At 36.4% G+C, this 25,207-nt stretch overlaps 1 protein-coding gene and 1 non-coding gene across 2 annotated transcripts; one reads left to right on the top strand and one right to left on the bottom strand.

Annotated features, from left to right (window-relative positions):
- LOC136810730 (2-hydroxyacyl-CoA lyase 2-like) lies at positions 1–25,207 on the top strand. Its single transcript, XM_067067331.1, has 16 exons — positions 1–228; positions 14,223–14,276; positions 14,691–14,795; positions 15,091–15,169; positions 15,402–15,493; positions 15,826–15,902; positions 16,196–16,257; positions 16,582–16,655; positions 17,209–17,246; positions 17,736–17,836; positions 19,002–19,111; positions 20,461–20,864; positions 21,160–21,270; positions 21,814–21,988; positions 24,067–24,165; positions 24,839–25,207. Exons 1-16 carry the CDS (start codon positions 136–138, stop codon positions 25,022–25,024), a joined length of 1,860 nt encoding a protein of 619 aa, XP_066923432.1. The 5' UTR covers positions 1–135; the 3' UTR covers positions 25,025–25,207.
- Trnas-cga (transfer RNA serine (anticodon CGA)) lies at positions 18,325–18,406 on the bottom strand. Its single transcript has one exon. It is a non-coding gene; the product is annotated as a tRNA-Ser (tRNA).

Here is a 25,207-nt window from a genome sequence, read left to right as displayed (position 1 = left end):
TCGTTTTCTAAACACCCGATCAAAGTCCATTCAAATCACGTTTTTTCCAACAAACCGAAAACATTGCACACTTTTGCAAACTCTTAGCCATTGAGGCTGTGATATCTCATCTCAAGAACTTTGGTGACAGTAAAGATGATAATTCCTTTGATAATAGGTGTCACTTTTGTTGGAGCAGTGCTGTATATTCTGAAGAAACTCAATCTACAGCACACTCTTTTGAAATCTGTAAGTAGAGTTTTAGTTTTAATTTTTGATGTCTACAAAAACTTAGTTTGGATCCATATATGATGGACCTATATATATTATTGAGGGTCAGTGTAACATCCTTCCAAACAGAAAACAGGCTCTTGAATTGTGAATGCTATAAGAGCCTATATTTCATATTAAAGCAGCAAGCGGGTGGGATGGGGCTTTCTGCTTTTTCTTTTTCTTTGGGATGGACAGCCCCCATATCTAGCTTATAAAAGAAATTGGTTTTAGGGCACCAGTTAGCTTGGGAAATACTGTGTCAGTATAGACCTAACTCTTCATACAAAAATCACAGGAAACACATATCCAGACGATCTCATCGAACGGAATCGACGAGCGAACCAGTCGAACCAAATCGAACGCAATCGACCGATTTAAATTCGATTGTCGAATATTACCGCAATTTTCAAATTTGATTGATATTCGATTGCGTTTGATTAGGATACGACTGCATTCCATTGTGTTTGAATGTGTTCGATTGGGTTTGTACCGTGAGTGGTCCTAAATCCGACATCCCTGCCTAAATCCGACCCCTCAAATAACTGCTATGAAAAAAAATCTATATTTACCAAAATTTCCTCTCCAAGTTGAGCAATAAACTATTGCAAGAACTCTGGAAACAAAACATCTAACAAAATGACTACCGGATGCCTCAGAAAAATCTTTGGACGTTTGGCGAGCCACTGAGGCCAGGCAAAGTCTTTTTTGAACTCAAAACCATTTTTATTAGAAAGAGGATAGTCTAACTTAAATTTTGCGGTATAACTTTTTAAGTTTGGTCAAGTAGTTGTCAAGTTATAAGCTTTTGAAGTTAAAATTCACTTTTCGAAAAGTGTGAAAAACACCTAATAAAAGGGTATTAAATTAAGCATTTTTAAGCGTTTTTTTCAAATATTTCTAAAAACTGACTATTTACTAAAAACTGACTATGTTGTAAACGAAAACTGCTTTTAAAAGTATTTTAACAATTAATTATGTCGTAAAAGTCGTTAAATAAGTCAAATACTGAGCTATTTTTTCATTATTTGCATAAATTTAATACACCTTTTTTTACGTGTTTTTTACACTTTTCGAAAAGTGAATTTTGACTTCAAAAGCTTATAACTTGACAACTACTTGACCAAACTTAAAAAGTTATACCACAAAATTTAAGTTAGACTATCCTCTTTCTAATAAAAGTGGTTTTGAGTCTAAACAAGACTTTGTTAGGCCTCAGTGGCTCGCCAAACGTCCAAAGTTTTTTCTGAGGCACCCGGTATAATGTCAAGATGTCAATTAATGTGATCAATAAAATGTGAGTTGTAAAAATAATTACCTCTATTATTCTGAATCCATTGCTCGTGTTTAAAACGTTTAACAATTTTGTAATAAAAAATTATGTTTTGTATAAGAAGCAATTGTTGTTATTTGGTTCAATTGGTTCAGTGTATCAAATCTCTCAGTTTAGTTGACACTTTGGTATCTTCATTGTGTCACAGCGAAAGGTTTGTTTTTATTTTAGTTTGTATCTTTGAAAGACCCCATCGGATTTAGGCAGGGCTGTCGGATTTAGGACCACTCACAGTATATGTTTAATTGGACTTTTCCTTATTTGTTAACCACCGATGTGAAAATTTTCTTCCAAGCATAAAAAATAAATACAAAATAAAAAATAAGTAAAATATAAGATTAAATCAAAACAAAAATGGTAGAGTAGAGCTGCGAGCGGAGCTGCGTAGTTGTATTTTAATGACCAGCAGGTCTTTCATTTGATTGCTGCACAGGCGACTGAGATTCAATTCCCACTCGCAGCAGTTCACTTGGCAAGTGAATGAACCTTCGCCCGGGTAAACCCATGCCATGTGAGGGGAAATGGGTAGTCAGTTCAAGGTGTTGACGGGGCGCTAATAGACCTTTTTTTTAAAGAGGCAGCCATGTTGAATAATTATGTACTCCAGCATAAAAACAATGATAGAGCCATGCATAATTACTGTATCATGCATATTTTAAAAATTAAGCATGGCTGTATCATTGTTTTTATGCTGGAGTACATAATTATTCAACATGGCTGCCCCTTAAAAAAAAGGTCTATCCAAAGCGTCTATAGTGGCAAAAATGGGCTTCAAAGCCTCTGGCAACTCAATCAAATAGAATAGAAATAGAAATAGAAATACTGCACCACGCAAGCACTTAAGCTAAAGTCCTTTTGCAGGACAACAATCAGTTTTTTTAAGTTTAAAAAAAACGCCACATAGAAGATCTTTTAAATTTAGTATGTAAGAAGAGCAGTAAAAATTCCTTGCTTGCCACTCAACGTGCTGATGAACTTGAGATCGTGGTCAATCGTGGAGGTTTCTCACTCAAAGGAATAACATTCTCCAACCAAAAACCAAAGCCAGACCTGACATCAGATGGTGAAAGCATTGGTGTCACAGGAATGAAGTGGTATCCGGAAGAAGATGTTGTGTCATTAGATGTCAGCGAGCTAAACTTTGCCAAGAAAGTCTGAGGCAAGAAACCTGTCAAAATCAATGATGTACCACTTAACCTCAATCGCAGACAATGTGTCTCAAAAGTAGCTGAACTCTATGACATATTTGGGAAAATCACACCACATCATTTTTTCTTTAGTTCTGTAATAATTTTTCAGTTTCTTCTAGGTTCCCCATTGTATAAGATTAGAGAAATCTATTTTTTTTTGTAAGGGGTTATCCTGCTGTGTTGCAGCGAAAATATATTCAATTCAATTCAATTCAGATAGCCGCAATGAAGCTTGATCTACATCACCTTGTTGATCTTGGTATTGGATGGGACAAGCGTATCCCAGACAATCTTTGACAAATATGGGACTCGCATTTCAAAATGATGGAAGAAATCTCCCAAATAAAATACAGACGTGCAATCGTACCAGAGGATGCCATCAATTTAGAGATCAACTCAATCGATACAGCAGACGCTTCTAAAAACATCACATGTGTTGCAATCTATGCACATTTCAAGAGAAAGTGTGGGAAATTTTCATGCCAACTTGTTTTCGCACACTCAAGACTCATCCCAGATGGAACTACTCAACCAAGAGGTGAACTCTTTGCAGCAACTCTCAACGCACACACTGGAGAAGTCGTTAGAAGAGCCTTTGGATCACACCTCAAATCAAGCTTGAAACTGACAGACAGCCAAATTGCTTTGTTCTGGATCAATGGTGTTGAGAAGCAACTAAAGCCATGGGTCCGCAGTCGTGTTACTGAAGTCCACCGATTCACTGAACTAGCATCATGGAAGTTTGTCTCGACTGAAAATATGAGCGCAGACATTGGAACCAGGAGAGGTACAACTATTTCTGATGTATCATCAAATTCAACTTGGTTCAACGGGTTTGATTGGATGCATGATCCTGAGGATAGCTTCCCCTTGAAATCTGTCAATCAAGTCAAACTCACAAATGAAGAACTCAAAGCTGCAAAGAAAGAACAGATTCTTCCAATCGTTGATTCAATCACTATAGCTCCATCCATCCACTTTTCATCCATAAATCAACGGTTTGACTTCTCAGAGTACCTTGTGAACCCAATGAAGTATGGTTGGACAAAATCATTGGCAATCATGAGCACAATATTTCAATTTGTATCAAACTTTGCATGTCGCAAGAAAAGATTGTCACGTATCGCTCTTCAACCATGTGAAAAATCAACTTTTCAATACTTCTTCACTAAAGCAACAGAGGAAGTACAAGCGTTCTCATTGAAAAAGAAGTATGAACAAATCTCAACAATGAAGGATGGAATCTTACATTACACTGGCAGAATTCTACCTACAAACAATGTGACAGCAACTGGAAAGCTCACCAACATAATGCTTGACCTCACCGCATCATCATTCTTTGTCCCACTGGTTGACAGACACTCACTGATTGCCTACAGCATTGTCGATCATGTCCATCGAAACCATCCAGTTGCCAAACATGCTGGAGTTGAAACTGTTCTCTGTTATGTCCTTCAAATATCTTACATCATTGATGGTCGTGATCTTGTCAAACTTGTCCGAAGACACTGTGAAAGATGCCAATACATCGCAAAGAAAACAATCAAAGTACGTCATCAACATGTCCATCACTTCAGGAGAAGTTCGAAAACTTTGGAAACAAGCTATTGTCTCACCTATCCACAAATCCGGGGACAAAAAAAACAGAAAATTGTAGGCCCATATCGATCTTGCCAACGTTTTCAAAAATATTGGAGAAAGCTGTTAGAAGCCAACTTTCTGACTTCCTCGAAAATAACAACCTACTCACCGATCGTCAATTTGGATACAGAAAAAAACGATCAACCAAAATTGCTAGTGCCCTACTGTTTGATGACATTAGATCTTCGATCGACAAAGGAGAACTAGTAGGAGCTGTCTACATCAATCTGACAAAAGCATTTGACACCGTTGGTCATGGTATTCTACTGCAAAAGCTTCAAGAATACGGGATCTCCAACATAGAACTGAAATGGTTTAAAAGTTACCTATTTAATAGAAATCAGCAAGTCCGTATCAGCAACTCGTTATCAAACAAACAACCGTTGTCCACTGGCATACCCCAAGGATCTATACTAGGTCCTCTGCTATTTTTAATCTTATTCAACGATTTCCCAGAATGTTTAGAGAAATCAAAAGTCATCATGTACGCAGACAACACCGTTATATAATGCAACGGAAAGTTGAAAACGCAAATCGAAAGTGATCTGAATCATGACTTGAATAAAGTTTCTGAATACTTCGACAACAACGAATTGATCGCTAACTTGAAAAAGGGAAAGACGGAAACTATGCTCTTTGGAACAGCTAAACATCTCTCAATGATCGACAAAATCCTTAATGTTTTCTACAGAGGCCAACAAATTAATTACGTACAGGAATACAAATATCTCGGAAACAAAGTTGATCCAAATCTGAACTTTAACAAAACCTTTGATACCTCCTACAAAACAGCAACTGGTCGACTGAGACTTCTCCAAAAACTCCGTTCTTACCTCACTAAAGTTGCAGCCTATTCTATTTTCACCATGATGACTGTTCCAATTCTGACGTACAGAGGCCCGATCAAGCTGACATACACCGAAACTCAGAAGAAGCAGTTTAAATCTCTTGAATCTAGAGCTCATCGACTGACGGGGAAACGTATTCCATCCATACTCAACTTGATCCATGCAGAAGCACTAAACCTGATTAAAAGCTCGATTGATAATGAAACTTGTTCAAACCTAAACGGTTATTTTAAGCTGAGAAAACATACTAAAACAAATAGTGGACAAATATAGTGGAGCTAAACTTTTTAATGATTTACCAATTAAAGTTAGGAAAACAATTTCTTCTAAGGATTTTTCTGACGCCATGAAGACGCACCTGAAAGTTTAAGCAATATCTTTTTATTGCTTTTTCTTTTAAGAGCTCTTCAAATTATCTATCCTACTCTAGTTTTTAGCTTCACTACTATGCATCTTCTTACTACACATCTCAGTCTTAGTCTCACACCTCTAGTCTCTCAGCCTTTCTGGCTACTTTGACCACGATGCTCATCCTTTGATGCATATTCTTAGACTAAACTCAATCTTTCGAAAACATTAGATTTTAGATTTTATCAATTTATAATAGTATTTATTTTTAGTATTTATGTCATTTTATCTTATTTTTATCTTGAGTGTGTGTCTTGAGGTGTGATGTGAAGCGAGTGTACGATTTGGGTGAGAGGAGTGACGTTGATAGCAGTTGTAAATTGTTATTTATTTAACTGATGTATGCTCCTCTTTAAATATTAATAAATGAAATGAAATGAAATTTGGAAATGGGAATGATATCAGACCACAATTTGAACATCACCCCTCCATTCTATTCAACACAAGTGGATTTGTGTGGGCCATTTACTTCTTACTCAAACTTCCACAAACACACCACAATCAAAATATGGATGGTAATCTTTTGCTGCACAACAACATCCGCTACAAAGATTAAGATCATGGATGATTATAGTACGCCAGCATTCATCTTATCATTCACACAATTTGCCAGCGAAGTTGGACACCCCAAGTACCTACTACCTGAGACAAAGGAAGTCAACTAGTCAAGGGATGCGGAATGCTTAAACTTTCCTTTTAGGATATTCAAAACCGCCTGTTTCAAGATGTTCTTGTCGATTTTCAAACATGTCCTGTATCCGGTCATCACATGCATGGCAAGGTGGAACGGAAACATTCAGAGTTTGAAGTCTCCTACATCTTAACTCCAAACTGACTTCTGTTAGGTCGTAACAATAACAGAAGTACATCATTTCCTGTCAATATCACCTCAAAACCAGACAAGTTTCTCAAACAAAATGAGGAGCTATTCAAAATGCCTGGTTTGAAGTATGGCTAACCGTTCATCTACCAAAGCTTATGCATCAGCCAAAATGGTTTGATAACACGTTTAATTTGAATATTGGTGATATTGTACTCTTCCTAAAGCAGGAAAGCCAGTAATGCACCTAACCGTCACTAACAAAAGACTCACTGTTGTAGAATCCTACAACATACACAATATCAACCTTGAACTGGTAGAGAAGGCTAAATACCTAGGAGTCACTCTAACTAAACGTCTTACTTGGAACTCTCACATTAATAATGTATGTGCAAAAGCCAACGCTGTTCGATTCTTCCTGCAAAGAAACCTTGTTAAAAGCAACTCCGAAACTCGCTTAAAGTGTTACAAAATCTTTATTCGCCCAATCTTAGAATATGCAAGCACAGTTTGGGACCCTTCCAATAATAATGCTCTACGAGATAAAATCGAAATGGTCCAACGAAAATCGCTGCGATGGATTTATAACTCCTGGGATTATGATGTCAGCCCCTCATTACTAAGAATCAAATCTAAATTAAAGTCACTTGAGGTTCGTAGGTCAATTGCCAAACTAAAGATGTTGCATTCCATTTATCACAGGACGAAAGAAATAGATCCAGAAAATATCCCAAAACGTCAACGCTGCTCTACCTTACGATTCATCCAACCACACGGCAGAATACAAGTATATAGCTCATCATTCTTTCCAAGTTCAATTCGCTTATGGAACCGTCTACCTGATGATATTGTAAATATTGTAGAATGTGATAAATTTGAAGAGAAATTATTATCCCTAAATTTTAACGAATTTTAAGAGTTACTTTATAGCCAAATTTAGGTCTTTTTCTTTCTTGTTTGAAATACTTTTAGTTTTTCTCGCCATGCATCGTTCTGTGCGTCTCTATTCTAATCCTTATTCTTTAGTCATAAATCTTAATCCTCTGATTTTTAGAACGAAGTTTTTACTAATACCAAGTTGTATTTTTTTTATAAATATATATTTTATTTTATACCTTTTTCATATAATCTATACTTATTTATAGTAACGCCTATAACAATTCATATCTTTAGTTAAATCCCGAGAAATCACATTAGCTTCAATATACTACTAGACTTCTCGAATCTGCCTAAATCTAGCTCTTTTTTATCTTAGTCTTTTGATTTTAGACTTTTTAATTATTGAATAAAGCATATTTTATTTTATTTATTTATTTATTATTCACTATAGTTGTTTTTATAATCTGTAAATTACTTAATATTTTTTCATTTATTTATTTTTTGTTCCATTAGCGAAAATAACTTGTAAAAAGTTCATGCTAATAAAGAAATAGAAATAGAAATAGAAATAGAAATGCAACACATATCAATATGGAAAGATCAAAAGCGTCAAAACAAGCAAGGATGATCGTATTCGAAGGTGCCAAGTCGAATATCGTAACCACACAGAAAATTTCAATCGTACCACCTTTTGTGCAGTACGTGGCTTGGTTATGATACACCCTGTGGATGAATTGCCTTTATTTCATGAATTGATTATAAGTGATATGATAACTTGAGCAATTGAAATTTTGCATATGCCGGCCGGGCAGTGTAAACTAAAGAAATTCATGAAATGCAAAATTTCATTTATTATGTTTTGGTCTGGTTCAAAAATGTTCTTATCTTATTCAAAATTTACAAAAATATACATATTTAAGTTTTCTGTGTTTTTCACTGTCTTTCTGTTTTTTTTTTGCCGCATGTGGACAGAGCTTTCTTAAGGGTCTAGACACATTTTGGAAATTTTCTTGCATGTCCACTTTGTTCTGGTCTTTGTCCTTTGTTTTGTTCTGCATTTCATACACAATTCAATTTTAAAATAATTTATATAATTTATACACAAAAAATAATTTATTTATTCATAATTTATTACATATCAACTTAGTTTTTTATAATTTTTGTCCACTTTGCTTTTTGATACAAAAGCAGCATTTTGCTTTTCGTCATCAGTTGTCAACTAGCTTTTGAGGAGTTAACATCTCTCAATTTTCAAATCAATTCAAGATGGCTACCATCATTCAAGTCAGTTAGCTCTTAAGCTAGGTTGATAGCACTTCAAATCTAATCAATCAATACAATTTCTCAATCAACTTTATTCAACTTTGTTTAACTTCAAGCTCTAGCTCTTTTGTGTTCAGGACCATCACAATATCAATTTCCTGGCATGCTGGTAAATAGAACTTATATATTCTTACATTTTTCTTTCAACTTATTCACTTCACTTTAGGCATCCACTTGGGGTGACATGATGTGTTCCCTCCATCTATCTCTGTCGTGCATCAGCCGTATAAGTTCCCTCTCTTCCAACCCAGTGTCTTCATGTATCAGTGATTTAATCGTTTTGGTTGGTCGACCTCTTCGTCTAGGCTTTTCAGGTTCCCAGAACAAAAGTTTTGTTGCAGGTTCGTTACCACGTATGATATGGCCAGCTAGGCGGAGACGGCGGATTTGAATGACTTTGCTGATTGGAGGTCGCCCTCCGTAGAGGACTCTGTTGGTGGTATGTGATTGGGGATCGATGTTTTTCACCCTTCTCAGCATCCTTGTGTAGGTCCCGTCAATTTTTCTCTCGAGAGATTTATTGAGGGACCAGGATTCACATGCATATAAAAGGATCGACATGATTGTCGCATCAAAGATCTTTAGTTTCGTTTTAGCAGAAATTTTCGACTTCCAGCATGTATCAAGCCTGTTGAGAGCAGACCAAGCTTGTGCCATTCTCGTATTGACTTCAGTAGATGTTTCGGAGTACGAGCCGAGGTATTTGAAGTCTTGGACCTTTTCAAGTTCTGATCCATCAATGGTTTTGAAGCTTTGGTTGTTTGTTGAGTTGATATGCAAGTATTTGGTTTTTTGTATATTCAAAAACAAGCCAATAGATTGTGTTGCTAATTCAACTTTGTGGAGAACACGCTCTGCCTCTTTGATGCTTTCGTCAATTAGGGCAATATCGTCTGCGAAGTCTAAGTCGGCAAGATGAATTGAAGGGTGACGGCGGCTTCTTCGTCTAAACAAAGTCAATCCATCAGAACTCTTTATGGCCTTTCTTAGTGCGTAGTCCAGAACGATGATAAATAAGAAAGGTGCAAGTGGATCGCCTTGTAATACCCCTGTTTCGATTTTAAAGAACTCAGTTTCACCTTCCTGAGTAAGAACTGTCGCAGAGTTGTTTTCGTACATTATTCTGATGGCATCAACTATCTTCGGTGGAATTCCGTATGCATGCAGGATTTTGAACATACGTTTTCGGTCGATGCTGTCGAAAGCCTTACGGAAGTCGATGAATGTGATAACCCCTTCCATTTTGTGATTTTTCATCTCTTCAATTATTCGTCTGAGGGCAAGGATCTGGGATGATGTCGATCGAGAGCTACGAAACCCATTTTGGTTTGGTCGAAGTACTTTATCAATTTCAGGACGCAGTCTATTTAGAATCAAGCGATTATAGATTTTAGCCGAGACTTGACTGAGACTGATTCCGCGATAGTTATCGGTTTTAGTTAAATCACCCTTCTTCGGAACAGGTACGATAGCAGACAATCCCCACTCAGGAGGTCGAGCGCCATCTAGAGTTGCATTGCAGAAGGTAAGAAGAATTTCTTTACATTTAGGGAGCTTCCACAGTTCGAGTGGAAGACTATCGAGACCGGGTGCCTTGTTGTTTTTCATTTGTTTGATGGCTGATTCAATTTCCGTCATAGTAAAGTCTCCGGTAGAGATGTTTTCGTTGAGTTCAAAAATTTGTTGAGGATCAAAAAGTTCGTTTTCATCGGTGGTAACGTTGTTAAGAAGTTTCTGGAAGTGGTCTTTCCAAGTTTTTAGTCTATCGTCTCCTGAAATGAAACAAGTAGAGGGCTTTTTCTTTCCCGAGAGTTCCTTAACAAGTTTCCAGGCGTTTTTTGAGCTGTTTGTCGATTTGGACTTGTCAAATTCGTCTAGGATGATGTTGATCCTTGTTTCCTCTTCTTGGTAATGTGTTGCCTTGAGGTGTTGTTGTTTTGACGATACGTCCTCCAGTGGTGCGTTTAACACTTCCGTGCGAGCTTTGGCGACACTTTCAGGTTCTATGGATACATTTCTTTCTTTGTTAGGTAGGACTGTTTTTGCCGTGTTGATACATTGTACAGTAAAGGATTTATACGATTTGTCCGTACAGTTTTCCCAGTTTACTGATAGATTCTCGTTTATCGAGTTTGCTGTAGTTGGATCAGCTAACTCTTTCCAGTTTAGTGCCTTTTGACGGTTAGTCTTTGGGGCACGGAGGCTTAGCTTGCACTTGGTCACGACGATGCGGTGGTCAGAACCGATGGGATCAGAAGAAGAGTGTGCTTGAGAATCATGGATAGTGTTTCTCCATTTCTTTCGGCAGAGTATGTAGTCAATTTGGCTAAGGTCTCCGGTGGGAGATTTCCAAGTCCAAAGGGAGCTTGTTCGTTTTTTGAAAGATGTGTTTGTGGAGAATAAGTTGAATTCTGCAATGAACTCTTGGAGATAATCACCATTCTGGTTGCAGATGCTATGGTATGAAAAGTTGCCGGTTATACGGGCGTTGAAATCTCCACATATTGCGAGGAATGAATGACTTGGTATTGTAAGAACTAGGTTGCGCATTTCAGTGTAGAATCTTTCGATATCTTTTTCATCGTAACCGCTATGTGGAGAGTAGCAAGATATTATGCTGGATTTTGGGTTACCTCTGAAATCAGCGATGATAATACGATTTGAAATCTTTCGAACTGACGACAGAATTGGTAGAAGATCTGTTCGGATGATGATTCCTACTCCGCCAATAGTTGCATTGTTTGCTGCTTTCCAGGCGGAAGCAGTGAATAGTGTGTAACGATTCAATGGTTGAGCAATTATCTCAGGGTCGTTTGCATTATGGAGGAAGCGATGTTCTTGGATAGAGCATATTGGAATGTTGAATTTCTCAAGGTGGACGACTATCTCTTTTCGTGAGTTAAGAGAGTTCAGAGTGCGACAATTGAGTTGTGCGATGTGAATGTGATGCCTTTGGTTAAAGAGTCCTTTCTTTCTCCTATCATCGGGAGGTACCCTCCTTGTGGGGTTTGGGGTATCGCCGTCATTGGAATCGATTGTCGATACAATAGGTTGGAAAGGACGAAAATCAGGGGCTTCAACCCTGGAGCGATTTAAAGAACTGTTCATGTTGTCTAATGGCTGAAATAGCAGCGTTGAGTAGCCAGTTCTGTTGCTGCCTTGCGGTTCCCAGCTAACTTGGGCGATGTGACTGAATGAACACGTTGTCTCAAAACCAAAATATTAGTCTGTCAATATATGCTAAGGAGACTTCAACTACCCGCAAGAATAGAGGTTTGTTTGTTTCACTACATTCGTCTGGCTTCTCCCCTTTGACCTGTTCGGCTTGGTTGAACCTACCAGGAGATGAACTCCCGCCGACATAGCTCTCCGGATCGTAGAGGCACACAAGCGACAAGGTTTAGTGAAAAGAAGGAGACCTCAACTTATACTTTCAATTTATACTTCAACTTACATTTTCAACTTACATTTTCAGCTTAGATTTTCAATTATACTTAAACTCAGGCATTCAATTTTCTTTCAACATGATTTTTCTTTTGTATATACTATAAATTATTGCTAGAACTTAGATTCTCCACAAGTAGGTGTGTCAATTTCACACTTTTGTTTTTGTTCAAGTTAGTTATTTTTCTTTTGTATTTCTATTTTAGTTTTGAATCATTCTTTGAAAGATTACAAAGAGCTTGCCAAAATTGGTGAACACCAGTGGGGGGTACTAGGGTTGCAAGCTGACAGGGGGTGTCGCCTGACTTTCATCCCTTGGACTAAAAGGAGAAAACAAAGGAAAATTTTGTGAAAATTACGACCCTTTACCGGGACAAATTTGACCAATTTTGACCAAATTTCAATCTTTCTGGGGGTAAAAAGTTGAAATTTTCCTATTTCTCCTACCCTTAGTGGGATCGAAATTTGATTTTCTGATTTTCCCAACCCTTTGCAGGACTTTGGAAATCCAAAAAAAGTAGTTCAAAAGTTCTAAGGAATGTAAATAAAGGGATAATGATAGTTTAATACTATCCAACTGATTATCCGCGGCACTATCGTAAAGCTAGAATCGCTTCGCGTACTCTTTGCTTGAAAAAATGATTTACAGATTAAGGTTTTTCACCTGTGCGGGAACTCGTGGGCGTTCTGTAATAATATTTTACTATCCAATCACAGCAATATCGATTATTTTATTTTGTCCAATCAAAAATTTGTTTACAAAAGAGGTATCCAATCACATGCATTCATCCAATTAGAAAGGATTCTTTGAAAAAACAATACTTGCATCAAATTCCCGCTTTCGTTTGAGAACTAAAGATAAGAAAAACTTCAACCCCCAGAATCAACGATTGAAGCAAATAAAGTTATATCACTGCTCGTCATCTAAGGTACTGAAAAGTTATTAGCACCAAGAATTAGGGCTGGTTGTTAACCTTCATCATACTTTGCAATCTTATTGGTTGAAATTTAAAAAGACTTTTCAATGGAGGAAATTATGGAAGCCACTGAGAAGAAGAGACAACTTTTGTTTTTATTGCAGATTTTGATACTAACATTGCATGGGGAATACTTCTGTCAATGTGTATTTTGTGTCAACTATGTTAAGCATAGACCTTTTCATAAATTACGTAACAAAAGTCACTTGCCTCGTATTCAAACAATTACCATGGTGATTATATCCCTTGAGATATCAAGTCTTGATAAAATCAATTGGGAGTTAATCACCATGGCAATAATTTCTTAACATGGCAAGTGATGCTTTTGACGTAATTTATGAAAAGGTCTATTTAAAAAAAAAATTTCTAAAAAAAGTAAGTTAGCTTAGCCTAACTGTCAGCTGTTAGGGGGCGTAAAAAGTTGTGAGAGCTTATTCTTATCAAAAACAAAACACACGGTATTTCCCAAGCTACCAGTAAAATTATAATGAACCAATAATATCACTAAAGGTGGGTGTCTAATGAAGAGCTGTTGCAAATAATTTTTGATGAACAAATTGCAATTCTTGTTGCAAACTCTTTATCGCAATAATCTCTGGTTACAATGTCCTCTTAGAATTAAGAATTTATTGAATTCTCAAACAGAATTCAATTTTTCTGAGCAAGGGAAATTAGACTGTTAGAAGTGCGTGAATAAGTGTATGAAACAAAAACGGAAACTTTAAAAGATTGCAAAATTTATTGGGAATGATGTTTACTTTAGGCATCTTGCAGATTATTGAACTTGAAAAATCCTTTATGTGGCGTTTTTTTGCAAACTTCAAAAAGCTGTTTTTTGTCCCACTTTTGTGGGAATTTAGCTTAGTGCTTACGTACAAATTCAAAATTTGCACTTCCCATAAATTTTGTATGAAGAGTTAGGGTTAAACTGATATTACTGCTACTGGAAATGCATACATATAAATAAGAACACGTTAATTGTGTATTCATAATTGAATAAATGAATGTAAATTTAAATCTGGCTTTCTTGCCATAAGCTCTGGTGAGCCAAATAAAAGTCTGTTGTTTGTATAATAGAGGAGTAATGAAATACCAAAATTATTTTTTCAGGTTGATAAAACTTCAAAGAGGCATGGTGGTGAACTTGTAGCACAAGTTTTGAAGGTAACAACCTTTTGCTTTCTGTATGTTTTTTTCAATCCTTTCAATCCCATTTGTTTAATACATTTATTATACTGACCCTCACACATAGAGATTAAGAAATTCCAAATCACCCAAATTACATTCACAAATAATTATAGGAAAAATTATTGTAGATTATTTTTCTCAGCTTGGGAATTAAAGTTTTGACAAATGAAAAATCAAATAGACTGAACTAACAGGTCTTCTTGTTTGTAATAATTTGGCCAGCATGCTAAAAACATAAAATGTAAGTACAATAATGTCGAATACTTTATTTTATTAAGGTATTCATAACCAAGTAACAGTTTCTTTTTTAATTTTTCCACTCACCAAAATTAATTAGTCATTTGTAACTGTAAGTTAATATGAAATCAGCCCTTAAATTTCCTCTCATAGAGTCATGGTATTGAATATATCTTCACCTTGGTTGGAGGGCATATATCACCAATCTTAGTCTCATGTGAAACATTAAAGATTAAAGTAGTTGACACACGCCATGAGGTAAGTTTCAGTTAAGTATGTTTTCATTTCATTAAAAGTTCAAGTCTTCCTTGCTATAAGTGAGATAAGGGCTTCCAAAATAAAGGGTTGAAAAGTTTTCTGAAGAAGGGGGATAGCAAGAACAAAAAGGAAAGAGGATTATTGTGGAAAGGATGGTTGACTTTAACATCTACAGTCGTCGCAGTTTTTAACTTTCTTCTGTAAATTTTGCATCCAATGGAGTATTTAATTTCTATTTTTTTTCTGGTAGTAATTATGAAATACCTTGCACTTAATTTCTTTTACAAATATCAAGGTGAACGCAGTATTTGCAGCAGATGCTGTTGCTAGGCTTTCTGGAAAAGTTGGGGTTGCTGCTGTAACTGCTGGACCAGGTATGTGTACAGAGCTGTTAAGCAAGAGGATGTCTTCAAAAAAAAAAAACTGGCAACAGACCTAAGTAATACATTGCAAATCTAAAACTTTAAAAAAATCTATATTAGAACACTCATAGTGATTTCATGCATGTCTGATTTTCTTCCACAGGAGTCATATTTTATGAGGATTTTATTGTTTTTTTTATGGTAAACTTAAAGAGTCACTTTTACAATCTTTTCTTTATCATAGGATTGACAAATACAGTGACAGCAATTAAGAATGCACAAATGGCAGAATCTCCAATCCTATTGATAGGTGGCGCAGCTGCTACTCTTTTAAAGGTTTGTATCTTCTCGTAACTTTTGGAACTTCTGGAAACATTCAAATTGTTTTTTATATTAATGCTCATTTTTACTCATGCTGTTTGTACAATTTAAAAATTTGAAAACGTAGGATTCTGAGGTAATTGATAGGCGTACCAGTCATGATTAATTGTAATTTCACATTCTGGTATTTATTTTCATTTTTTGTAAAAAGCATTTCTTTTCCTTTTTGTTCACAACTTAGTTGCGCTATTCCTTAAATAATAGGGATGAATATGCTGCTAGAAGAAAAGTATATCTGTTAATTGTCTAAGGTGTTATATAAACCACTATTTTATAATTGTTTTCAGGGTAGAGGTGCTCTTCAAGACATCGATCAAATGTGTTTGTTTAAACCTCTTTGTAAATTTACTGCTACCATTACAAGGTAATGTATGTCGCCGTCCAGAGAGTTCTTACCATAGTATTTTTCTTGTTTGCTCAAAAGTATTTACACTCGCTCCCCGTGTATTCTTACTGATAACGCCAGAAAATACCCAGGCATTGTCTGCTTTTCGAATGCAAAAGATTACTGCGTCTATCAGTAAAGTAAATAAAGCCTGGGATACACGAGGAGGAAGTTGCGTGTTTCTTTGGTATTTAGTTGAAATGATTTAAAAATACGTCATCTCCCATAACTAAGGCCTTGTGACATCACCCATTTTTTCTTTTGTTTTTTAGAGTTGCTGAGATTGTGCCCACATTACAAAAAGCTCTACAAATTGCACAGTCGGGCACACCAGGTAACTTTTTTGCCATGGAATTGTATGAATATTTACTTATTATTATTTATTCAATCACTGCAATAAATTTGCGGCGTAAATTTTCAAATCTGTTACAGTAGAGTCTCCATAATTCGAACCATTACGAACCATTACAACTCCTTAACTCGAACAAGTGAACACCATGAACAACCTTACTCCATAACTCGAAACTTCCTTAACTCGAACAAATTTGCGTTCCCCATGCGTGTTCGAGTTATAACGACTCCACCTTATTGGCACAATCAATGAATTTCCAATTTCTTAATCTTAATCGTCAATACGTTTCAACCATCCACTTTCCAGGACCAGTTTTTGTTGAATTTCCGATCGATGTATTATATCCTTATGAATTGGTTCGCAAAGAAGCCGGTATAAAGGTTAGGACGCCTATTCAGTTGGTATCAGTTTAGCTTCTACTCGAGTAACCTGACACTTGAGGGTTTATTTAAATAATATTGGTTTTAAAAGTTTAATAAATGCACTGAATTATTTGACAGGAAAGTGCGCTTATAAATGTGTAAGGTAGGAAAATCAAGTTTTTTCCCCGTCAAATGTACTTTATTATGACAAAAGTTTTCCGCCTCCGAAGTATTAATTCGTTGGCACGCTTCTGGATCATATGTCCGACCCTTCTTAGATATGTAATTACTGATACAAGAGTGTGGGTGATTTGCCAGACGTTGTGGTGTGTGTGGTGGCACTCGTCTCGTTCTTCTGCGCTTGCGACGAGCATTATGCGCTCCAGTGTAGTTCGAGTGCCATCACTATGGTAACTGTCCGCTATCCATTCTTACTTGAAGAAGGAGGAATTACTATTTTGTTAGGAGTAGGACCCATTCTCCGATGGGGATGGCTCGCATATCATAATGTATCATATCAGAGATGTGATATGCCTTTTCAAAGTCAATTTCTTTTTTCTTTCTCTTTCAGACGAATCCAAAAGGTTTGATTCCCAAAATTGTCAACTGGTAAGTTCCATTGCATTTCTTCAAAAGCTTTTGCAATGGAGTGTCCCCCGAGGTTTAGGATCATTGAGAACCAGCTCAGCCCTGTATGGAGTTCAGGATAAGCTTAACTATAAGGCCCCAGTACTGTTCTGTAAGCTTACAACATAAGCCCAGACAGCTGGTTCCGACTCTTCTAAATCGCTTTATACTAATTATACTTTAATATATGCCGTTGGAAGTAGCTCACTCGCTTATAAGGTTGCGTTTTGGCGTTCTTTGCTTGAAAACGCCTTAAAAACGCTTAAATAGAGTTTTTAAAGCATTTCGTAAGCTAATTAGTTAAAATTTGTCGGTTCTGCCCTCTTCAACAGTGGTCCGATAGGCAGTTAATTTTGTTAGTTTTTATTATAAAACTATAATAATGTCACAAGTTTTTATAAGGTATATCACCAATAAAATGCATTATTCTTTTTTCTACGGTATAAATTTTGCAATATTATTTTCTTAAAGGTACATTGCGAACAATGTGGATTCCATCTTTGCAGGGGCCTGGGATCCAATCTCAACAAAACCATTACCACCACAAATTCCCATGCCCTCTACCATGGAAGGTATATGTTTTCTTAATTCTTAACTATATCATGTTTTCTAAAGTATGTGCTACTGTACCCTATAAAGAGGGTAGTACTTTTACGGTGTGACGGGATTTACCCTTTTTTTGAGGACGGGTTTACGGGATTTGACGAAAAAAGAGTCGGGAAAACGGTATTTTGAAATCAGACGGCGACGATGATTAGCCGTATCTTTTGTCGGTATAACGGTATTTTAACCTTGGTATGTCCTGGATTCAGCCAAAATTTTGACTTGAAAACGGTATTTCGAACTCCTTCGAACCCTCCTTGTAAATCTTAATGATTTTCTGTGTGACACTCTTTTTATTGGACAACGCTCCTGTTAGGAGACTAGTTAGAGAAATATTTCTCAAGTTGATGCCTTTTAATTTTAACTTTTTTGGATGGCAAGAAACTCAATTTGTAATTTTAAAGTACAAAGAAACTGAGAACATAATGAAACCAAAATCAGAAAAAACTATTTTCTTCGCTGTGAGTAGGATTCGAACCTACGCGGGAAGATCCCATTTGATTTCGAGTCAAACGCCTTAACCACTCGGCCATCACAGCATATCTGTATATCTCAATATCCTCTACTTATTGTTACTTTTACATTCCAGAAAGTTGACCTTTCAATAGCCTAGCAACTAACTCTATGAAAAGTAGACGCTATTTCTCACACATTTTTATCAGAATTATATCAAAGAAAGAGAAAAAGGATTTAATGATATTTATATTTCGTTTAAATCTCAATTATCTCGCCCGTTTTTACTGAGGTCCCCCTAGTCAAATTTCAAATCAGGCAAAAAAAGTTTCCAAATCACGTTATCACGAGTTACATTTCCATTTTATCACCACGATCACGTTGATCACGTTGGTTCCTCCGATCACGCAATCAGGCACTTTAAAATCTTAAAAAAATCACAAAATCACGAACTTGAAAAAACGCCAATCACGCCATCTGCGAAAACCGCTGGGGGTCTCTTTACTCCTCACTCTGTCTGGAGAATTTACAAATGTCAAGACATCTACCTCTACAATAAGGATATTAATTAGATTCTTGAAGAATCAAGGATGTTTTGAAGACAGAGTTTCACTAAAATGGACATTTGAGGTAGAAATAATTGATCTATTTACACAATCCAATATTTTCTATCATTTTCAGTTGATCAAGCTTACAAGCTATTAAAAGCAGCTAAGAAGCCTGTTGCTTTGATTGGTAGCCAAGCTGTTTTACCACCCGTCCCCGCGGATAAGCTACGTTCTTCATTGGAGGTATGGAAATATCTGCAATGTCTTCTGGCATTACATCACGGACCCAGTAGCTGATTGGTTGTAAGTGACGTAAAATCGGTCAATACGTCACTTCCAACCAATCAGCTGTTGGGTCCGTGGAAGACATTGCAATGTTGCATATCATGAATTCTTTTATAACAGCAAATCACACAAATTAAAACATTTTTACGAGGCCTAATACACCCTTGTGTCACAGACACGCTGGAACCCCAGCCTCACTGGAAAATTTGGCAAAATAGTCGCGCGGCTGAGGTCGAAAAAAGTGGCTAGAAAATGATTTTCGTGATACACCTCTTAGATTCCACTTTTTTCGATGGAAACTCTCGAATTAGTATATGTAGATTCCAAAATCAAAAAGTTTCCACGATATTATCGTGCAAGTAACGAGTAAATGGCGATTTTTTGCGTTTCCAGGCAAAATTGCAAGGCCTGGAAATTCATGATTTTTGGGGGGTCTTCAAATTAAAAAAAGACCTATATCACATGATAGAGCTCTTCAAACTGAGCAAAAAAGTGTATTACACCAAAGTCCCAACTTCTCTAGATCAAAAGTTATGGGCCTATTTGTGGTCAAAAAGGTGTTTAATTTTGCATAAATTAATGCAGATTGTGGGGAAATTCCCTGTTTTCCATCAGTTTTTTACCACAAATAGGCCCATAACTTTTGATCTAAAGAAGTTGGGACTTTGGTGTAATACATTTTTTTGCTCAGTTTGAAGAGCTCTATCACGTGGTATAGGTTTTTTTTGATTTTGAAGACCCCCCAAAAATCATGAATTTCCAGGCCTTGCAATTTTGCGTGGAAACGCAAAAAATCGCCAATTACTCATTACTTGCACGATAATATCGTGGAAACTTTTTGATTTTGTAATCTACACATACTAATTCGCGAGTTTCCGTTGTTTTTTTTGGAATCTAAAATATGTATCACGAAATGAAACGTTTTTCGACCTCAGCCGCGCGACTAAAAACTCAGCCCCACTGGGAAGTTTACTTTGATTTCATCACCATTCGAAATTCAATGTTTAAGAATTGTACTCTTAAACCATTCCCACTGGATTTTTTAACCCTAGAACAAAATATTTTCTATCCCCATTAGAATTTCAATAGGAGTTTTTATCCTCGCTGAGGACAAAAGTTCCACCGGGGCTGTGAGACAGGAGTGTCCTAATAGATTAAGAATGTATTTACTAGCACTTTTTGAATTGTAGAAATAGTATAAATTGATAAAAACACTTTTGATGAAAATTCTAAATCGATCCATAAATATCACTTCATCTTATGTTGTGTAAGAATGTTTTGGTTATGACTTTCGTCCACATTTTTAGGCTCTTGGAATCCCGTGTTTCCTTGGCGGCATGTCGCGCGGTCTCCTTGGTCGCAATTCTAATATCCACATTCGACAACGCCGACGAGACGCTCTTTCAGAAGCCGATGTCGTTCTTCTCATTGGGACCGTGTGCGACTTCCGGTTAAGTTACGGACGCGTCTTTAACCGAAAATCAAAAATCATTTGCGTCAATCGTAACCGATCACAATTGATGAAAAATTCGGACGTTTTCTGGAAACCCACGGTTGCTATACAAGCCGACCCAGCCTCTTTTGTGGTAGAGTTATGTAACAAGGGCATGAAACCGGCAGCCGAAGTAGGGGACTGGGCCCAGTTGTTGAAAGAGCGGGAAATCGAGAAAGAGAAAACAAACAAACTGAAAGCAGAAGCCAAACCTGAAAAGTATGATTTACAAACTTTTTTGCAAGCCTTTTTTATCACTTTCTAGTATGTAGTGTGCGAAACGAACACTCTTTACTTGAAAATATTCCATAGTAATTTTTACGATAAGAAACATTTTCTTAGAAGAGTGTGCATGCTATGGTGTTTTTTTGGTTACTTAAACGAATTAAAAAAATCTATAAAGCTTTTGCTGTCATAATGTTACTGTACTGTTACTAATGTCACCTTAAATTTAAAAGATTTCTGGCAATGGCACAGAAACCTCCCGTTGAGATTTTCAATCACCTTTTTTCAGGTTCATAAATCCTGTGAAGCTTCTACATGAACTTGACGACGCGTTAGATGATAATAGCATCATCGTTGCAGATGGTGGAGATTTTGTTGGTACTGCTGCGTACATTTTGAGGTAAGTTCATTGTTTTTATTGCGTTCTTGATGTTAACTAATTATTTAAATAGCATCCTATAAATACCGGTATCTTTAAGAAAAAACCAACATGCAAACGAAACTTATGAAGCTTACAGGTTGTGGACATCAATCAACTGAAGTAGTGGTTCTAGATCGAAAAACAAAACATTATTATAATATTAGTTATTTGGGTTATTAGTGAGAAATTCTTCAAACTAGAATTTAGTGTGCGTTAAAGTACAGTAGTTAAAACATCTAAATTACATTCAATTAAAAACAGACGAATGGTCTCTTTATTGAGTGAATATCTTAAACTACAAAACTTTATTTCGACATAATTCTTAAGTTTTAAAAATTTAATCTCTCGTCTTGGCATTTTCTCTGTTTGATTTAACTCAATGCGGTCTTAGTGTGGAAACACTACAACGCATTATTCGTAATTGAGATTACAGGGGTTTGCCTTAAGTAAAAAATGCATAAGACATGGGTCTATAATATAACGTTATTCAGAATTATGATTATTAATATTTCAAATTTGTAGACCACGAGGACCATTTTGCTGGCTTGACCCTGGAGCGTTCGGAACTTTGGGCGTTGGTGGAGGTTTTGCTTTGGGCGCGAAATTAGTCCGCCCTGAGAGTGAGGTTTGGATCATCTGGGGGGATGGATCTTCGGCGTACAGCATTGCTGAATATGATACTTTCAAGAGGTTTAAGGTAATGTTATTTGTCTCATTGTAATCACAGGTCACTTTTAAAATTCTACGCTTCCTCGACCAAAAGAAAAATAAAGGAATTTTTAATTTTTCCAGCTGACTTGAACATCTGCGCACAATTAAGTGAAAGCAAAATACTCGCAACTTTGAGTTTGGTGGTATCGATTCGATTCCTGTTTCACAATTTTAATTGGATACCCTTCACAAGATGTATGATAGAGGTCAAATTTACACCCTTTTTCGTCAAAGTAAGGCTAGAAGCACGTGGGTGGCTTTTCTACTGCGAAACGTAGGAAATTAATATTTGCAACCGCTGATTAATTTTTTTACCAAGGTTTGATTTCCGATTTTCGTCACAAATGAAATTTCACTTGTTTTGAATAACAAGTGGAAAAAAAGAAATTCGAAATGATTTATCTTTTAAATAATATAAACTTATTTATGAGAACATTTTGACGTCACAGAAGCTAAAAATAGTTGAATATGAATCATTATTGATTTGATTATCATCACAAATGTTTTAAAAACGGTTTCGAAGGATCTTCTTATATCCAGAAAACATAAAATTTGATAAGTGATAAGATAACTAGGGTCTACTCTTAAGACCACACTAACATGGAACACTGAAGTGACTAAAGCTCTATTTCAAAACTACACGCTTTCTTATAAGAACAAACAATATAAGAACAAAGGCTTCGCTGGCCAAAATGTTAAGAAGAACAAGTTAAGAGCATTTTAAGGCTTCGTGGACTCAAGAACACCCTATTTCTTAGAAAAATGGTCAAAAATATGCACAAAATGGTCAAAATAAGAACATGTTAAGAACAATTTTAGGCTTAAAACTCAACAAGTTAAGAACATCCTAAGGCTTCAAAAATATTTGGATGCTCTTACAAAAAAACGTGAATTACTTTAAATTTCATTAAATATTATCCGCCCATGTGACGACTTAATTTCATGTAAACTCATGCAAACCAGATGTCCACGATCTTGCCAATCTATTGAAAAAAGCACGGGCCGGCGACCCCGAAAAAACTTTGCAAAACTTTCCTCAAATCATTACATTCCGCACAAATTTTTTAAAAAAGAGGAAAGAAATTGTTTTTCAATTTGGTCTAGTAGTTATCAAATTGCATCAATCTCACGAGAAGTTTTTTCTAGTCCTCCGGGATGCAATGACGTGGAGCGTTATTTTCAACCCCGCATGGTGACTTTCCTTTCTTGCTATAGATACTCTCAGAGGAGAAACCAGGTCTTCGCACTAATTGAAAAATGAACTTTTGAATCAATGAAGTTAGCCAGCACAAGCTCTTTCGTACCTTTATAAACAATCCTTCACTCTATAAAGTACAGCCAAAGGCTACAATCAGGGACAAAATACTTGGCACAAAAGGGAAATTCACCGGGGTGTTTTGAAACCACAATCGATTTGTAAGTGCTCTAAAGTAGGTTCGAAGGGTAGAGTTTTAACTCTGAGTTTTAACGCTAGACTTAAGACTTCAGTAGGGCTTGAAATATAGTCTAGAAACCAATAAATCCCTCCCAGATCGAAATAATCGATGAAATCAAGTTGAGGGCCTAAAATTGACATTCTCGCTCGAACTTCAATTTTTGAAAAATGGTAAATTAGCCAAAAGTGCAAATATATTATGGCACGGATTGTAGAGTCGAATCTCTTATATAGGGTTTGAAGCAACTTATTTCCCTACGTAAGGTTTTGCGTGGCCTGTATGGTTTTCATACAAACGCTGGACTTAAAGTAACATTCATCGCCAGAATTTGAAAAAATATTAAATACACGCAAAAACAAAGAGACTGCTAGATCCCAAAATGTGGCTAAAATTTTAGGCTTCACTTTTTCTCGCTTGGGAAAGGTTGAAGATTCGCATCTAGCCCTTCGGCTTGAAGTTCAATGACTTAATACTTTAAGCCGGTGAACAGTCAGAAATACAGTAGAAAACGCTGGGAAATTCTGTGAAATCCGGAACGTAGACGACCGTAATTTCGAACTTCTAAATCTTTTTTGTTTCTTAATACTTATCTTATACATGATTTTGATTGGTTCTCTTCTCTCCATAGGTGCCAGTGATTGGCTTAATTGGTAATGATGCATGCTGGTCCCAAATTGCACGTGAACAAGTTCCCCTCTTTGACAGTAGTGTGGCTTGTGATTTAGTTGTAAGTATTTTGATCTTCCATACCAACCAACCATATAATGATCTGGTGGAAAGTTAGCTCCTATTGTAATTGTGAATTAAAGTGGGCATAAAGTGGAATGTCTAAAGTCAATGCACAGCCCACTTTTGACGTTAATGCAATGTCTTCTTTCAAACTTTTCCGAGAAAAGATTTTAACTACCAATTTTGTACGCTTACGTGTTTATACCCCTGCTCATATTCAAGATAGACACTACTGCAATGACTTAAAATATTATGTAACTTTTAACCAAAGAATGATTGAGCCCATTCTTTTGGGGAAAATTGGGCGATAAAGATCTTTTTCCCTATTTGCACCTTCTAAACACTAAAAGGTTTTAGTTAACGCTTTTTGATTGGTTAAATGCTACGGTCGCAAATGAGCCGTTGTAGCATTTGAACTATAATCAGGCTCAAATCTTTAAACGTGACTTTAGAAAATATAAGTATGGTCGGGGTCCCCGGGCATTGCAGTGATGCATTTCCTCAATGGTTGCGTCTTTCATCCAACGCTGTAGGTAAGATCTCCAGCGTTAGCGTTAGAGTTGATTGATTTAACTAATTAAAATTTGGTCCTCAATAATGTTTTGACCACACGATGGTGTTTCGGCCTAATTTAAGAAATTTATTTTAATAACAATATTTATCTTTTTCAGTACACCGATTATGAAAAAGTTGTTGAAGGTTATGGTGGAAAAGGTCTTCGTTTGGAGTCTGACGATGTCAAAACAATTTACGAAACTTTCCAAAAAGCTAAAGAAATCGCGAAAGACGGGGAACCAGTCGTTATCAACGCTCTCATCGGAAAGAGTGACTTCAGAGCTGGATCGATATCTGTTTAAACAAAGATGATGAGAAAATTATGGAGACAGTTATGATCATTTAATTTGTAATTGTTTAGATATTATACCAATCATTCAAAGTGTTCGGCCTTAGCCACTATTTAATACCTTATTAGCCCTTTTTACACCGGCCTTTATTGGCGTTATTATTTTGTCGCTGGCGTAATAAGAGCCTGCGTAATA

The sequence above is a fragment of the Clytia hemisphaerica genome, unplaced genomic scaffold, assembly GCF_902728285.1.
Source record: "Clytia hemisphaerica strain Z4C2 unplaced genomic scaffold, Clytia hemisphaerica genome assembly, whole genome shotgun sequence".
In the NCBI taxonomy this organism is placed as follows: Eukaryota; Metazoa; Cnidaria; class Hydrozoa; order Leptothecata; family Clytiidae; genus Clytia; species Clytia hemisphaerica.
Note: the sequence above shows the minus strand (reverse complement) of the source record. Positions and strands in the feature narration are given on the sequence as shown.

Bases quoted from the DNA above. Each gene is read 5' to 3' on its own strand.
- LOC136810730 (XM_067067331.1), top strand. From the start codon at position 136: ATGATAATTCCTTTGATAATAGGTGTCACTTTTGTTGGAGCAGTGCTG. The intron at 15,170-15,401 runs GTATGTGTACAG...TCTTTATCATAG, and splicing joins TGCTGTAACTGCTGGACCAG to GATTGACAAATACAGTGACA. The intron at 17,247-17,735 runs GTAAGTTCCATT...ATTTTCTTAAAG, and splicing joins ATTCCCAAAATTGTCAACTG to GTACATTGCGAACAATGTGG.